This window comes from Pocillopora verrucosa, chromosome 10, assembly GCF_036669915.1.
Source record: "Pocillopora verrucosa isolate sample1 chromosome 10, ASM3666991v2, whole genome shotgun sequence".
NCBI classification, from domain to species: Eukaryota; Metazoa; Cnidaria; class Anthozoa; order Scleractinia; family Pocilloporidae; genus Pocillopora; species Pocillopora verrucosa.
In genome coordinates, this window is record NC_089321.1 from 4,340,354 (window position 1) to 4,357,436 (window position 17,083).

At 37.2% G+C, this 17,083-nt stretch overlaps 1 protein-coding gene across 10 annotated transcripts in view; it reads left to right on the forward strand.

Annotated features, from left to right (window-relative positions):
• LOC131788125 (D(1) dopamine receptor-like) overlaps nucleotides 1-16,751 on the forward strand; it is a 49,662-nt gene extending 32,911 nt beyond the window's left edge. For 4 of the 10 annotated variants that reach the window (XM_059105192.2, XM_059105195.2, XM_066173514.1 and 1 more), the window contains one exon: nucleotides 14,356-16,751. In XM_059105192.2, coding sequence (XP_058961175.2) covers nucleotides 14,762-15,901 — 1,140 coding nt within the window. In that variant the 5' untranslated portion in view covers nucleotides 14,356-14,761 and the 3' untranslated portion in view covers nucleotides 15,902-16,751. Of the gene's footprint in view, nucleotides 1-454; nucleotides 631-3,728; nucleotides 3,794-4,517; nucleotides 4,745-10,152; nucleotides 10,465-14,355 lie in introns of those variants that run through there. The other 6 variants (XM_066173510.1, XM_066173511.1, XM_066173513.1 and 3 more) reach the window with 4 other exon arrangements.
• Nucleotides 16,752-17,083: the final 332 nt, after the last annotated feature.

Here is a 17,083-nt window from a genome sequence, read left to right on the forward strand (position 1 = left end):
AATAGCTACTGTTTTTGCTTACACAAACTTCACTGATGTGGAAGATGCATTTGTAGCCTGCTTTTCGATCAGAATATAGCTTTTCGTGACTCAGTCATTGATTTGTACGTGATTTAAAGCCTACACTCGTAGTTTCTTTTTTTAGGGTTTCAGGTTAATCGAGTTGAACTCACGTTTATGCTGAACTAATCCTTTTGAGTGGCAACAAAATTTAAAAAAAGGCCCCCAGAGTGAAGTTTTTACAAGGGAACGTAAATTTAAAAATTGGTAACGTTCCTCCTTAGAAACAATATATAGCCAAAAAAAACTACAATATAAAGCCACTCAAAGAAGCACACCTGTCGTTGCGTGACGCGTACGTACGTCACAGGGGGCGGCGGAAATGACCCGCATCAAGTGACGCACGTAAGGATTGATAAAAATAGGACCACGGTTGTTTGAAAACACAAGCTTTAAGCCGATAAGTCAAGATTAAGGATTAACAAAATTGGCTCGTCCGAGTTTCGAGAAGGTCCTCAATTTTAAAGAAACAAAAAACACTGGTCAAGCAACGGTTTACATCTCGGCACCAAGCTTGATAAACAAGGAAAATCGCCGTCTGGGAGAGAGATGTTTCTCACGTGAATTTTGGTAAGTTTTTTCCTTGTTTCACTCAAGCCTGGCCCTAATTTGTTACTGTCGAGAGAAGTTAAAAGGCTGAAAACGAATAGCAACGAAAATCAAATTATAACGGTATTCAGCGGCGAGTTTATTTGAACTGAAAGAATTGTTTTGAGAACTGGTTAAAGAGAAACTCTCAACCTTGTTTACACAGGGTTTAATTTCGTATGCGATATTAGTTGTAAATTCAAATTATGTCAAATATGGCTCATGTTGTAAAATTCTGTTTTAACGGTTAATTGCAGAAGTGTTTGTCAAATATCAGTGTATTCGTTACTGGTGTTGAGCTTTAGTTGTGTTTCTTTGAACGATCAAGTGGAAGTACAATACTTTCATTTAGTGCGATTGTTTTTACCTGCACATTTTTATCGAAATTAATTCTTCTATTTCTGCCATTTTGCGAAGAAAAACAAAGATAAAGCTAATTATTTAAAATAAATTATTCTTTCAATTTCCCTCCATGTGGTTTACAATTCATACCACAGACGTAACCGAAACACTGTTTTTACCTCAATTGCTGCTTCGCTTTCTTGCGCGGGAGTTCCTAACCGGAACCGGAAACAGAAAACGGTCACACACACACGAAACCACGAAATCATCCATTACCTTTCCACTGTAACAACGTATTATTGTAAGGATATCAAAGCAATATAGCTTTCGCTACGATAATAATCCATGAGCAATTCACAACTTTCGTCGGTATTCAATTATATTTACAGATGTTTTTCCCCCCCTTCGATCGGCAAATGCCCACGAAAAAGATGCATGACAACAAAACCGATCGCGTGACATAACATCAAAACCTGATTGAATCGACCGTCATCAGTACCCACTAGGGAAACTTTGAGCGAAACACGTTCTTTTCGTTTGCTAAAAACATTTTGTAGTATTGATTGGCATTCGAAGCGGCTCCATTTTAAAAGCAAAAGTTATTTCCATCAGTTTCTCATTTAAATTTTCTCGTGTGCAATATTCGTTATGGATGAATGCAAGGCATCCATGTTTTTAATTTCTCAATTCAAAACGTTTGAAGACCATTGATTTGATTCAAAAGAACATAACACATTCAACCTTTATTTTAATTTTTTGAAGTAACAGTTTCTTTTAGTGAGAGCCGAACATGGATGAAAGAGTGAACAAAAGATCCGGCTTAAATCTGAGCTGTTTCTGGACACCTCTAGATTCCACCCCCTCTGTCACGTATCCACCGTTCATGCTCCCTTAAAATGTTTCCATGTCATCGCTCAACTCACGCAATGTCGTAGACTACGAGTGACGTTTGCATTCCAAGGATAGTTTGTCATGTCAAATGCCTAAAAGATATTAGCTTAGGAAGGTTTATAAAGTTCAATATGAAGTACACAATTAGCTTGCGTCGCTTTTTAAAAGCTCTGCACATGGCTACTATCGGTAAAAAGTTTGTACAAGCCCAGATACAAGACCTTGTTCATATATTTTTGTGTCATTAAATTGCTACTGTAAACAGTATCCAAAACATTTTCCTTATAGTACTTCTCCAAAAGATATTAAACCAACTTTCGAGGAAAAAATTTGAAAGATAAAGAACAGCTGGTTACTACTGTAAAAGTCTTCAATTGAGATTAAATGTACCTCTCTAATCATAAAATGACCTTTGTCAAGAAACACTGTTTAATTGTAAACGCTTCTAACCCTTCAAAGCTGAAAAAATTCTCAATTGAAATTAATTAGCGTTATTTTCCTTGTTGGACAGAAGAGGTTAAAAGTGCATTGCCTAAATGTTAATTTCAAAATTATGCCTAGTTGAGCCAAGCCGTACTTTGATCACCAGAAAAGAATCTTAACGGCGTACATACCTTGTGAACTTAAGTGCTATCCACTGAGTTGATAAAATAAATTGCCTACCGTAAAGAGTTTCTAAAGATGACGTTTAAGCGTTAATTAGCCCTTAGTCCGAGCTCTGATTGACGCAGCATCGTATTTTCTTTAGAAACTTACCCCCTTTATTCATTTGTCGTACCTACAATAGACCAACGTTCTGTAGTTGAGCTACAAAGGTATCTTTTTTGGAAAGGAGACGAATTAGGGGGTATCTTTTGTTATGAATTTGAAAGACGTCAAGCCGAAAAGACTGCATTATTTCAGTATCATTTGAATACACAGATGTTATGGCTGACATGGTTGGTCTTTGGAAATCACAATAAATATTAGCTTCACAAAGCGAATTACAAATTAATCAGAATTAATCGAGTTAATTCAGCACGTAAAATAGAACAGAAACTGTCGGTTTACAATCTTACCTGAGAAACATCTCAACAGGAAATCAAAAACGAGTCGAGACAAATTTTGATCATAACTTAAAAATATACCACTCACAGGTGCAAAGTTATGAAAAGTTCACGGCTAAGAAATTCTAGAGCATCCTTGTCAAATTCTTGACGAAAAGAAAACAACCAACTTCATATACCACGTCTGAGCTATTAATAACATCACAGGTTCTATAAGCCTCGAAATAATATTCAAAATTATAACTGTTGTTGCTGTTAAGAGGAGAATCCACAAGCACAACAACTGCCTCATAGTGAGAATCTAATGGCACCTACTCAGGCCTCGTGTCACCTTGATTACCATAATAATACTAGAAGGCTCTTGGAGACGTTAGTAACAAAAGCCATGCAGTAATATATTATAATATATCATTAGTACTGTACTCTCAAGTTTAAGAGATTGAAGACAACGAACCTATATAAAAAATGATTCTCGAGGAAGACATTACCGAAACGTGACCGGCTTCCAGTTCGCTGGTTTATAACAAAAGAGGACAATTCGAGGTTCAATGAACTATGTTTCTGTTTCTAAATATGTTTTTGTCGCGGCCAGCCGAAATCGGCCAATCAGTTCGCGGCAATTAGTGTCCACGCAAGTTACGGGGGACTATTGAATACATATCCCGGGGGCTGAAGTCAGCTGCAAGCAACAACGTCATATGCTCGTGACTGCTTGTGACTAACTATGTATGTTTAGCGTTCAAGGTCATTTGAAACAAAAAGAAAACCCCCGAGCTACCAGATCGATTTGTTTGTCGACAGGCACATTAAGGACTCGCAATCAGCAGGTGAAGCAAAAGGGAAAGAGGCCACGAAACAGTAACTAGGTAGGTTGTTATGTTAATCCGGGCTTTGTTAGCCAATAACTCAAAGTAAGTTCTGTGTATTGTGCTTTTCATGTTCAGAAACACTGCAGTAATTAATTTTCAATGTAAGTATCGTTAAAACAGCCTGCTTTTTAATAGCAACGCGATGAATAACGATTATTGGGTTTGTAGTGCGGGCCATTCAATCAGCGAGAAGTAAAAACAACTTTAAAAACACAAGCACACAATGATTGCTCGGCCAAGCGGAGCAGCGGTAGGCACAGATGAATTTTTATTCTTAATTAATTTCGATAGAGAAAAGTCTCAATGCGCTTACGAAAATCGTCGTTTAACTTTGTAAGTTATTTTGGTAAGGAACTGCATGTTATCAGACGAAACTGAAAGATAAACGACACTCAATCACGCCCAACTTTTCAAGTATAATTTGGAAACCTAAAGCTTCGTGAAACTTCAATCAACCCAATTCAAATTGTTCGTTTGCATTTTCAATATGAGTACAAAACTTTCGAATTAATATTTCCGGCAACAAAACACCTTCCTAATCGCCTCTATACCTATTACTTAAAACAATTTGCATAGACCAAAAACACAGTAGGATTGACAGTTTACCATAAAAAGCGATTAACGAGTAATTTGGAAGGTTATAAATGGCCGCCTTGGACTACCAAGTTTACGCTTTACCGAGTTCTTTGTTCGCGAGGTACTGACCAATAATGACAGAAACAAACCAGTAGACACTTTGGAGCCTAATATTTATAACCATCTGAGCGAGTCCGTGTGTTGGTAGAAATTATTTCTATTGAAGGACGTTTACTGTGAAAAAAAAAGGAATTTTACTTTTCTGTAAGTTCCTTAAGACTAAGGGAAGTGTTAAGCAAATTAGCACGATTTTTCAGCGACAACGGAAGAATTGGAAAGCAACGAGCTCAAGAACTTTCATCGCAAGCGTATGTAAGTATCAACAACACAGTTTGGTGTTCACTTTGAATTCCTCTTTCACAAACAAATTACGATCAGTAATCTCAAATTCGGCGACCACTGAAACACCACTTTGCACAGCCTTGTCCCTATCAATAATTTCTACACTTGTTATAGGTTTTAGGAAACCTGCAGAGGTTCATGCCGCGCGGTCAATAACCAAGTTATCTGAAGCATTCTCTTGGTTACTGCACAAAAATGTACAAAAAGCTGCGTTATGTAAAATTTTGAGCGCACAGAAGGTCCTGATAGTTTTCCAACTTTGTATTACGAGGTTAGCGCGGTTAGTCTCATAGTTTATCGCGCCGTCCAAAATCGATCGGAATTTTAATTAGTTTTGTAAGCAATTCGACTACCAAATCTTATCCTAAAATTCAGAGAGGGAAAAACAATGCAACATTGAACAACATTGAAAGAAACGTTGAAAGATTGTACATGGGGTTTCGTAGAGTCTCATGAAACTGCTTTATCGTCAGCACATGAAAACTGCTACCTACCCTAAGGAAATTAGACGTAGACGAAAGAGTATCTGAAAGAACAACCGTGAACAGCTTTTGTGATCTTCCACGGATGGTGCTAAAAAGCTTCACTCAGCTGTTACCATTCAACTACCATTCTAATTAACGCTTTAAATTGAGCAACAATTAACATGACACTGGTTCGTTTCCTCTCCTACCGTTAAAAAGTATATTTCATTTTTGTATATGAATTGGGCAGAATTATTTAGACGGTGAAATTTCATTTTGTGACAGACTTGCACTTGGAAAAAATGCTTATGTTTTGAATTGTTATTAAAAAGGCCCAGCAATTAATATCGGCCTTCGTAACAAAGCATGCCGTTGCTGAAAACAAAAAAGACGAGAAAGAGCTAATAACTTCACCACACATAACAACAATAAAAACATTGAGTCTTTTTAATGTCGAGCAGCAAGCAAACAAGTTGGGACAGATTTCCGCTTTCATCAATACCCCTGCCTAAAAAGCTATCATGGTAATTTGTTTGAGAGTAAAGAATTATTTCTTTTTCATTCCTTCTGAATGTTGATACCGAGTCTTAAGTCGGCTAGGTGTCCTACAACCATCTCAAACAAAGAACACAATTTTCAGTTTGAAGCAATGACGACTGAGAACGTCATCTCGGTTGAGATTATTATGTTAAGTGCATTTGTAAACAAGCTCAACCTTTCTCTTAAGCTTTGTGTACATTTTTTCTTTCACAACATTGACTCTTTTTTCGAGTAAAATTTCTTCAATGCTGATTTACACAACCAATTGATGCAACTGATTTTAGTACTATGAACTTTCTTTACGCCTAGCTTCCATGAAATTTATTCACAAGCACTCCAAAGCGAACTGCTCTCAGCGCTGCACTTCGTGCTCCTTTGACATATATATTGACCGCAAGGTCGTAAGGTAGCCATACCAAAAGAGCGGCTGCATAAACCAATATTTGCATATAACATAGACATCCTAATTAATTTTTCGTCTTTGGTTTTCTTTTTATTACCAAGTAATAAATCCATCAACGCAAGAAAGCCAGATAATTGGCAAAGTTAAATTGACATTTCAATTATAATTTCACTAGCAATAGTGGCACTGAAAATACAAGCGAGAAAAAAATTGACCAGCCAATCTTTCTTTCGTTGAAAATGCAACAAAATGAAACGCCAAACTTCAAAGCATGTCATTTCTACACATATTTGTAAATGAAATATCACCATAGATTCTCCTGATACACCTATACAAGCCAGTTAATAATCCACGGATTATCACCATGTGATAACATTTTTCCACAAATTATAAGCTTACCCCCCCTACGTAGTACGTCTTGGCGTTTGAGTGTTAAATATATTTTACAAACGTACACAGTGAATGCAGCTATATTGAGCACAACATTAAGCAGATTTTAACAGTCTCAGGTATGGTAACTCTTAAATTGCAGACTTAGCTCATGTAAACGGATAGTTTTATAGTGCTTCGTCGTACCTTTTTTCTTGTCTCTTCGTTAGGAGCACACTTCGACAGATTTTCGGTATTTCTTTCTTTCTATTTTGCTTTTTTGTTTCTTTTGTTTTGTCTAGTTTTATTGGTTATTGTTCCTTTCTGTCTCTTTTCACTTCTGTATCTTTTACTGTATGTTGTCCGTCTTGGTTCTGTGACAATTCTCGATTCTGCTTCTTGTAAACTAAAGGGTAGCAAAGAAAAGTATCCATCTTTCAAGAGAGTTGGTCGAGAAATTTACTCAAAGTCCATCAGAGACAGGTAACCACTCTGTTTCCATGACCAAACTTGACTCCATAATATCACTATAATTAGTATGGTATAGGCTTAGTCTCTGTAATATCGAATACTTTCGTCTGCATAACACGAGTTTCATTTAATAATCTCGTGAAGTCATACCAAGTGTATCTTAAGTGTAGGCTTCTCAGCTTAGTCAAGCTAGAGGAATCTTAACCGAGAAGGCTTTGAGATACTTAGTCGAAAACTAATGAATTTTCACAAATTAAGGAAACTAACAGATCACAGCGGAAAACAACCAATATCAAAAGCAGCGGGCATTCTCACTATTCGCCATATTTACCATGAGATTTTTTTTTCAAATACTGCCAATTGACAAGGGTTTAGTTATTCTAAACTCTTGCTTTGTGTGCTTCGTAAGAAATGTCGGAACCTCTAGCGACAAAAATACCAAAAGTAAACCTGGACGACGTCGACGTGTACGACATACAAATACGAAAAAACAGAAAGTGAAAATTTCCATTATTATAAACAATCACCGTCTACCGTGACTAAATTATCAAAAACATTTATCACAAATGCTGAACATTAATTAGTTTTGTAGTGAGTAAGATAAGATAAGCTTTTAAAATCCAATCTCGTATATTTTAGGCGTTTCAATCGGTGAATAGGCCATTGTAAGTGGAAGAAAACGAAACGGTAAATGCGTGGATACGCCTGTGAGCACGAACGAATCGAACTTTCCTCCGGGATGTGAAACGTTTACCTCAAGATACAAGAGTCATACTATACTCAACCCTATTTTGGTTGTTAACCAAGTTGAGGAATTCAAAGTCATGTTTATCTTGTTTGTCGAATTTCCCTGACTGGGTGCTTCCACTTATGCGGTCAGGGTTTTTCTTTTCTTTTTTTTTTTCTTTTTTTTACCGAATTGAAAACAAAAGAAATCGTTCAGCCTTGAACACGTGCTCTAAATGAAAAACAAGATGTGGGCGTACAGAATCGCTGAATCATTCCTCGTAAGGCCGGCATCTGGTTATAGTCGTTACGGCTAATGATTCTGAAGTATTGTTTAGATAAACAGATGGCAATTGCATGAGCCACAGTCTTACGAATGATCGCTTCTTTATATTTTGTCAACGAGTTGAATGTATAATTCACAGGCCGGCTATTACAATGAAGTCTAACTGAGCTTACGGTTTTTAGAGAATCAGTACACATCGACATTTCTTTCTAAGTAGGAGTTGTGAAGTATACAGTGCGCACTGTACATAAATGTTTCGCATTTTGACTTACTTGTGGCTATGTATCCTATTAAAGTTGTTCACAAAAAGTTACATTTACGGCGACAAAACACGGTTTGGCATAGTCAAAGGTGGTTTAGGACACGGTTTTGCAAGACAACGGCCCAACTTTGAATAATGACAAATGTAACCGCACAGGGAAGCCACTTATAAACACAAAGCACGTATATTTTCTATCCTCCTCCCTCTTTTTCCTGTTAGAGGAAACAGGTGGTATGACGTCTGCAGCGAAGGCAAAATAGCCGAAAATAGAGGTAAATGTCAAAGAACGACAACAACTAAAATATACATTCAGTTTTCATGGAAAAAAAGGACTTTTATATTGATATGAAAGGGTTGGTGTCGGGCAATGACGGCCCTCCATTCACATCAATAGACAGAAGTATAAAAAATCCTTGTTTACTTGTAAGAACTGTGATTTGAAACGATTTCAAACAAATGCATGGTCCACAAATTACAGTCCTTATGTCTAACACCAGCCGAAGATAAAAGCACCATTCTTTCAGCTCAATCTGCTCCTTATTTGGAAAATGTAAATGTTGTAGTAAATTTTGTTTGATGATTATGTTTTGTGACGGTGGTTATGTACCTGGAACGAAGAAAAAAACAAATCCAACTAGTTTAAGGTCATTTTGATATTACATTCACCTAAAAAAAACAACACATGTTGACTCCAAAATAGTCTTCATTTTATGACGACAGCAAAACTGTTGCAAAATTGTTTCTATGCAATGGTGTCAACGGTTTACACTGCATTCAAAAGCGACCAAAAACCCCTTAACATTTATATTGACTGTGTGAGTTTAGAAAAGGTCATTCGAAAACGTTTTGATATTAGAGGACAACAACATGCAAATGACGATGATTCCGCTAAAATTGTGTATAATTGTGCAAATGCGAGTAAACTAACTGTTCTCAAGATGTCGAAAGGTACAATAGCTGACTTTAAAATACGAAGCAGCATTTCAAACGATATGCAACAGAATTCCGACTTCGAAAAAAGGGTAAATGGTCACTTGTCTCGGTTATGTAGTTCTTTATATTTTTTTTATAGCATGATAATGAATTAATGCCAATATTGACAAAAAACATCGTAATTCAACTACTCAGTCCTTTTATACTGATACTCAAGAAAATATGCTTATTTTATTTCTTTCATGCACAACTTGTTCCTGCCTTTTGTCATACTGCAAACTAATTTGTACACTTCAGAACATTTTTGTGATTCTAACACGGATTTTTGGAAGATAAATACTCGTGAGTTATATTGCTGGTGCCAAAGCCTGACGTGTACGCCAACATGTTGAGTTATTCAGTAACAGTTTCCTAATGCTGTCCACACTTTTATTATACTCACAATTCTGTTTGACAGGCTACTTAAAAAAAAATTGATTAACTCTAACCATATGCAAAGCCGAGATTGCTGCGGATGAGAGCACTTCAAAACGGGTCTTTGTCTGGAATGAGGAGCGTTTCGGCACTTATCATTGTAAAACCAATATCACAATGTGCCTAAAATAAACAGAACAGCTCAACGTGCACTACAGTTTCGACACCAACGTTCTCTAAACCGCTTACTGTGGTTCGTATCATTTTGATTGTTTTGCTACGTAGAATCGTAACAAAGAATTAGCTCTACGGAATTGACAAATGCAAGGATTTATTTCAACCTTTTCTAATGCTGTTGTTGACTTTTGCAGGAGAGCGATAATAGTTTATAAAATGTGTCAGAAACAGATCAAACACATGTTTGGCCCCTAAAGGTATCAATTACTTTCTTAACACCACAATAATTTACCATGCTAAAATTCTACTACACGGTTACAGCAAACTGAAACAACATAAGGACTTATGCCACGTGGAGCACTATAATATGACGCGATTTGGCTGAATTTGCAGTGAAAAATTACGATGAAAGGAAAAAACAGGAAACGAAATTGGATCTGGATGAACGTTATACACTGAATGCAAGAAAATGACGAAAAAGAGAATGAATTAACTGTTGCATCCATGCAAAGCGAGGGCGGGTTTTCGAAAGTATTACCAAAATTGGAGTTTCCAGGTTTCTGATTTGGCTATGATGATTTCGACTGAGCTTATCTGCTTGAATGTTCAACTTGATACGCCACCGATTTTGCATTTCCAATCACGGTAAGGATTGACTTCAGTGGCTACGTGCTCGTGGTGGTCACTCAATCTTCTTTCTCCTGGTTTGCAGTTTTATAAGTTATATGGAGTCAGAGAGTTAGAGGTGATCTTTAAAAAAGCATACATCAAACTCAAAGGTCGATTGCAAAAGTTTGTATCGTTGAGGTAGCGTTATTGATTTTCTGTGGCTTACAACGATACAGAAAAACAGGAAGAACGGATGATTATAAAAAAAATCAATTCAAAATGACAAGGAAAACGACAAGGTTTTTTGTCGCTTGCCCTGCTGGCTTTTCTTCCTTCTGCGATTCTTTTTTTAATTTATTTTTATAATTTTTTAACCCAAAATAAGGGGGGCCCTCCCCCTAGATCCGCCATTGATATGAGTAGCACTGTCTCGTCCTTCTTACTTTATCAGTGATTTGAGTGCTTCAGACAGAACGCATTGGACTGAAAGCTACTGACAGAAATGGAAATAGGGTAGCAGTGCTACCATCACTTCGCGCTCTCCACTCCCTACTTAAACACACACAAAACTTTACTCTCTTTAAAATGACGAAAAAAAATAGAGATATTGTGAACAATGTAAGCCAGATGCAAACTCAAGGTACAAATTGCCCAAAATACAAAATTTATTTCATTGTAGTCATACAAGTATTGTCTGAGGAAGACGTTTGAATTGTTTAATTTTTCCAAGTTTCAAAATGTAAAACGTGTCTAGCAAGAATATCACAAGTGTTGAGACGCTGCGCGAGAAATTAATATTTATCAATCAAACTATCTTCGTCAATTAAATAGTCGTTTACAAACGTGTGTACGTGTGCACGGAAGGAGATTGTGATGGAAGATCACTGTTGTCACTACACAACACAGCTTGAGTTCTCCTCGTGGCGATTAATAGATAAAGAAAAATGCGATTGAAAAAAAAAAACATATTTCAATGACTGCGTACGCGAAAACAATGTAATCAATAACCGATTTAGAAAAGATAAGTATGTTAAAAGCCCCACGCAAACGAAAAAGCTCTAAAACGCACACTTTTTTAGCTCTTCTGTATATCACTTGATGTTATTCTCCTATGTATCCTGAAACAACAGCGACGTAGTGTGGATAGTGTAGCTTTGTTTTTGCGTGCAATTTTCATGATTTATTTTAGCTTCGTAAACTGCATCTGATTTCTTGAATTAACGAATGAAAAGTAACTCTCTTGATCTGAACGGATGTTTGAAAGTAAATTTTACGGTGACTCTCGCCGGTTTGTGTTTGCTTAATCATGCCATGCAGATCCGTGCATAATGAAAAGCTATCGATCTATTAGCAGATTAACAGAATGCAGCGATAGCTCTTGTGAAATACTCTCTTAAGAAAATTTTACTTAACTTAAATTTCAAAATGGCACGAGCTATTTGACGATAACATGCGAGCTAGATCTTTTTTCAGTAGAACAAGAATGGATATTCTTCCGTTACGACGCTTAACTGGAGTTTCTTCCATTTATTTTAAAATCTTTTCAGAAGTAAATCCCTACAATAACCTTGTTGTAAACGCCGACTGAACTAGAACACTTTGAAAGACCGACACAAAAAATCCGCTAAATGTAGTTAATATTTGATATTTTAGCACCTTCCCATACAAATCACATATTTCCTACTTTCCTTTTGTGTTTCCCTCATAATTTCATTGTTTTGCACAATTTAACTGCGTACTTTGCCGATATTTCGCCGGGTACGTTAAAACAATGCGCTGCGAAATGAAAAGTGCTAAATCTCAACGACAGGAAGAAGTAGGACGTAAATCTGTTGGATTGAGCAGGATTGAATCTTATTGTGACAAAGCTAAGCCGTAGGCTAAAGAAACAGGTGACGGTCGGAAGAAACAATGATACAGTTATTTATTTATTCCAATCCGAAACAAAAGACATTAAGCAATTGAGGTTAAAAACACCCTAGTTCAACACCAGTCGTGCTAACTGAGTGATCCAAATTTTGCCGCCGTCAATCTGTGAATTCGGTCACCTATAAACTATTCTCTAAACGTTCATGTGGAGGAAACAATCGGGGGTTTTAAAGAATTGAGTAAGGTAAATATTGGCATAACAACTGTTTTTACTGTTCTTTCGTGTTAATAGTTTTCTTATTTCATTTAAGGGTACGAGCACACTCTTCGATGTTTGTTCGTGAATTCTCAACTGCCTGAGTCGTTTGACCGTTTATAACAAAACTAAACATTTCTCTTAGTAAAACTTCATCAGAAAGCAGCGCGACAAATATCCACTCTCAGAAATAACAAATCCTGAACAGGAATATTTGCCTTGCATGCATAGAAAATCCAATAACCCACGACTGGATGAGATTTTTAATTATCATTTGTAAGAGGATATCTAAGCCATAACGTAAAAAACGTCGCATAAAAACTGAAACAACTCAAGAGGTTTTTCGAAATCTGTACGCTAGCTTTAAGAAAACTGTCAACTGTCAAAAAAAACTTCAAGTTGGAAAATAACTTTCGGTGAAAAGCTTCAATTGGCGCTCCTATGCTCTACAAAATTATATTTTTAATACAAATTACACCTTGAATTCGCAAAACAGGTTTATCAGTGGCACACAACCATTTTGAAATAATGGTCTTGTTCAATAGTCTAATACAATTTGTTGACAACTAGAAATTTTTGCATCGCGTAATGAAAAGTCGAATTTAGATCTGTTTTACTTAATTATCCGATTGGTGATGGCTTGGTAATATTAGATGATAAAGGAATGGTCATAGTTCACTGAAAATCGATAGAAAAGTATGATTTTGAACACGAGTAAGATGAGGCACGTTTTCGAAAATGAACCACCAAGTGAAAAAGCGAAAAAAAAACGCATTTCTTATAGGTCTCCTGTCTTAAACTCGGAAAGCATTTTGAAAACACAGAACTAGTATGAACAAGATTCAAAGACAAATTTGTATAACTGTATACGAAATAATAGAACACATCAATAGAACACCCATTTTTCATCACGTACAATCCTTTTGACCTCCTCTTATCGCTTGAAAACCTATTAAACCCTGTTTAAAAGCTATTGTTATCCCTTCAATTAACGCAGGTGTGACTGGGATACATTCATTCACAATTTCGAAGAAAATCTCGGACAACTTTGTAGTAAGCCATGTTTGAGACTTCAATCTATGTCAGATGGAAACTATTTTTGTTAATGTTTCATCAAAGGTTGACGTTTACGCGAAAACATCTATATCTAAGGCAAATGTAGGGTGTCGACGCGCCCCCTGTGGCTACAATGAAAACTGTCAAAGCTTGAAGCTTGCGCCATACACAGTCAACAGCGTTTCACCTAGGAGATATATCTGTACTTATAATGTTCCATGTTGTATAACAAAATATTACTTTATTGTTCTCGACATTGAGACCCTTTGAACAAAGGAAGTTTGCAGTCGAAATCTAAAATGTTAGTTGCGTCAGGGATTTTAAATATCCTTACCACCAGGTGATCTAAAACTATCTTCTATAAAACTCCTTTTTATTACACCTGAGGATTGATAAAAAGCGATGACAGCTGATATTCAAAGCACCCTGTCAAGTACAAATGACGGATCTGGGAAACTAAAAAGTTCGTAAACAAGAGCCCTAGTTTAAATCTTAAGATAGCTTTACCACGCTATAACTGCTCATCCAAATGCATGAGAAAACATGTTTAAAACAGACAAGTTAATAATTAAGATACACCCTCAAGAGAACCAGGGATTGGTTTTTTAGAGACATTTTAGTTTTGGGAGAAGGACGTCTGAGCTAGAATCTAAAAATCAAAAGTGACGAAATGGTAATTGCTTTTAAATTGTGACGATTTGTTTTAAAATCAAAATGTCTGTGTTTTTTCTTTCTTCTCCGGGCAGGCGACCCGACAGGCAACAGGAAGAAAGTGTTAATTTATACTAGAAGCACCTGGGGTTTTAAGGCACCAACGAATCATCGAGTTTCACAGAAAAATTACTGACTTTTTGCGGTCGCGTCAAGTTTCTTCTTGAACAAGGGAAACCTGGGCTATCTTAATTCAACACTTATATTTGATGTCCAGACGAAGCGCTCGAAACCATACTGACGGCGTTAGCCGCATTTGAACTGGGTAACCCAATTGACTGTGACCAAGAAAAGGTGAAAAAGCAGTTGTTGAACATTAATTGATAAACATATCAAGAAAAACGGGTGAGCTGACTTTGAGGATTCAATACAACACAAACAACTGATCACTTCAGTTTGCAAGAGCCAAGTGAGCAACCTTCCCCGAGAGCTTACTTCAACATGAATAACACAACAAATAACGAAACTGAACCGGAAAATATAAATAGACAGGAGGATGAGTTAAAGAAGAAGCTTCTCTTGTCATTTTACGTGATCGTGTTGTTCTTCACAGTGGTGGGAAACACGCTAGTATGTTTGGCCATCTACATCGACCAACGGTTGCGTAGTCCGACCAATTGGTTTATTGCGTCACTGGCGGTCAGTGACTTGTTTTACGGGCTCGCGGGGCTGCCATTCCGAATCGTGGTGAATGTGACGGCCTTAACGAATCTAAGCTTGTGTTATCTTTGGATATGGGTGGACATGGTCTGTGCCGCAGCCTCCATGGCTAACTTAGCTGTCATATCGGTGGATAGATACTTGAAAATAACCAAACCGTTCAGTTACCATAGACATATGACGAAAAAACGTTCGTTCTTGGCTATAGGCGGCGTGTGGCTGTACGCGCCCACATTGGCTTCGTTTGCCATAATCAAATGGCCTGGAGCACACGGGGTAATAATAGACGTTCCGCACGATCTCTGCTACAACGACAACAAAGTGTTTTACACTGTGGCCAACATAGTTGCTTTCCTTTCTCCGCTCATTGTGTTGATCGTCAGTTACAGTTTAATTTTTCGCACAGCCTTGAGCCATTTCAACAAAATGAAGGACATGATCGTAGGCTCAAGCAGTAAAGAGGACAGGCGCAAGCAGAGAAGTATCGTGCGCGACTTCAAAGCCACCAAAACACTAGCCATTGTGCTGGGTACATTCACAGTATGCTGGTTGCCCTTTTTCATTATGTTCACTATTTCTTACTACAATCCTAACTATCTACGTCACTTTCCACTGAAGGTGCAAACAGCGATCTACTATCTCTTCTTCTTCATACTACCGAACTTAAATAGCGCTTGTAACCCTGTCATTTATGCCTACTTCAACATCGAGTACCGCCGGGCTTTCAAGAAGATTATGTGGTCGTTGTGCGAAGATTCAAGCCGAGACCAGACATTTAGGAGGAGAAAGAGTTCATTAACGAGCTTCTTCCAAGCTAACCTCGCAAGACGTGGGAGTCCGCAGGATTACATAGCAGACGACAAGAATCACAATGATAGGAAGTCTTTTCTTAACGGAAATACTGAGACGACACACGTCTGAAAGACTTAACGCGGGATTTCTTTGAATAGCACACAAGATATGAAAAGTCACACAGTGGATAGCTTCAAGAAGAAAAATTATACGAACGTTCTCGGAGATTACTTTAGTTGTGACGCCGGCTTTATCACCAAAAATCATGTACCAGATTTGCATGTGTACTTTAAAGCAAGCATTCTCTTTTGATAATCGAGTGCCAAAATGCGGCGCGTAACGATTGCATTAAAAGGCTCGGATTTAACAATGCAGCTTGCTAGCAAGCAGTAATTTCTATTAATCTGCTAAACTTCTGAACAATTAAGACAAAAGTTTCGTCTAAGTTTACATATTAATTACGCAGCAGCCAAGGTTCCCTAGGAATGCAGAGTTTTTCTTTGCAGGTCTAGCCTCGCAGCGAAACGAATTTACACGACGTCCGCGAGCCTTTGATTTTGGCGGGAAAATGTGATTTGCCATAGTAATGATAATTTGTCTCGAAGATCTTTCGACAATGACGTAATGCATGTAGCTAATCAAAAGTCTTAGAAACATGGCTCACGTTCAGTAGATGATTTTGTGACCAGGAAAATGCTTTCAATCGTCCCAGCTGAGTTAACTTTCTCACTCACTAAAATTAAGTTCTAGATGTATATCTCCACTGACATATCATTAAAAATTTTGCAGTAAAATCTCTTTCACATACAACTGTAGTGGAACTCGTTCGTAAAGACAAACGCATGTTACCCAGGCCTAATCGAATAACATATATTTTTTAGTTTTTAATAACATATGTACATAAAGAGAGGGTTACACAGAATATTTGGGACTTTGACCAATCTTGATTGAAAAACAATCATTAAAATCTTGGTAATTATCCTTGCGTTCCTCTTTTCTTTAGAATAATAGCAAACACTGAATTTAACATTGTTCCGTCACACGCTCACTACTTGGTTATCCAACAGCTTATGAAAACTCAAAATTCCTCATCTTTTTAAAGGCAGGAATCCTCGTTCTGCCCCCCACCCTCTCCCCTCCAGTACATTTTGTTGTTGATGTTGTGTTTTTTTCAATGTTTTCTTTGGTTTGTTTGTCTATTGGTATGAGCACTCTGTACTTGGTGGTAATAAACAGGAAATTTCAAACACTGTGGCAGAGGTTACTTCTTCATGCTCTGTGGAATTTTGCCACTTTTCCTTTCTTAACACA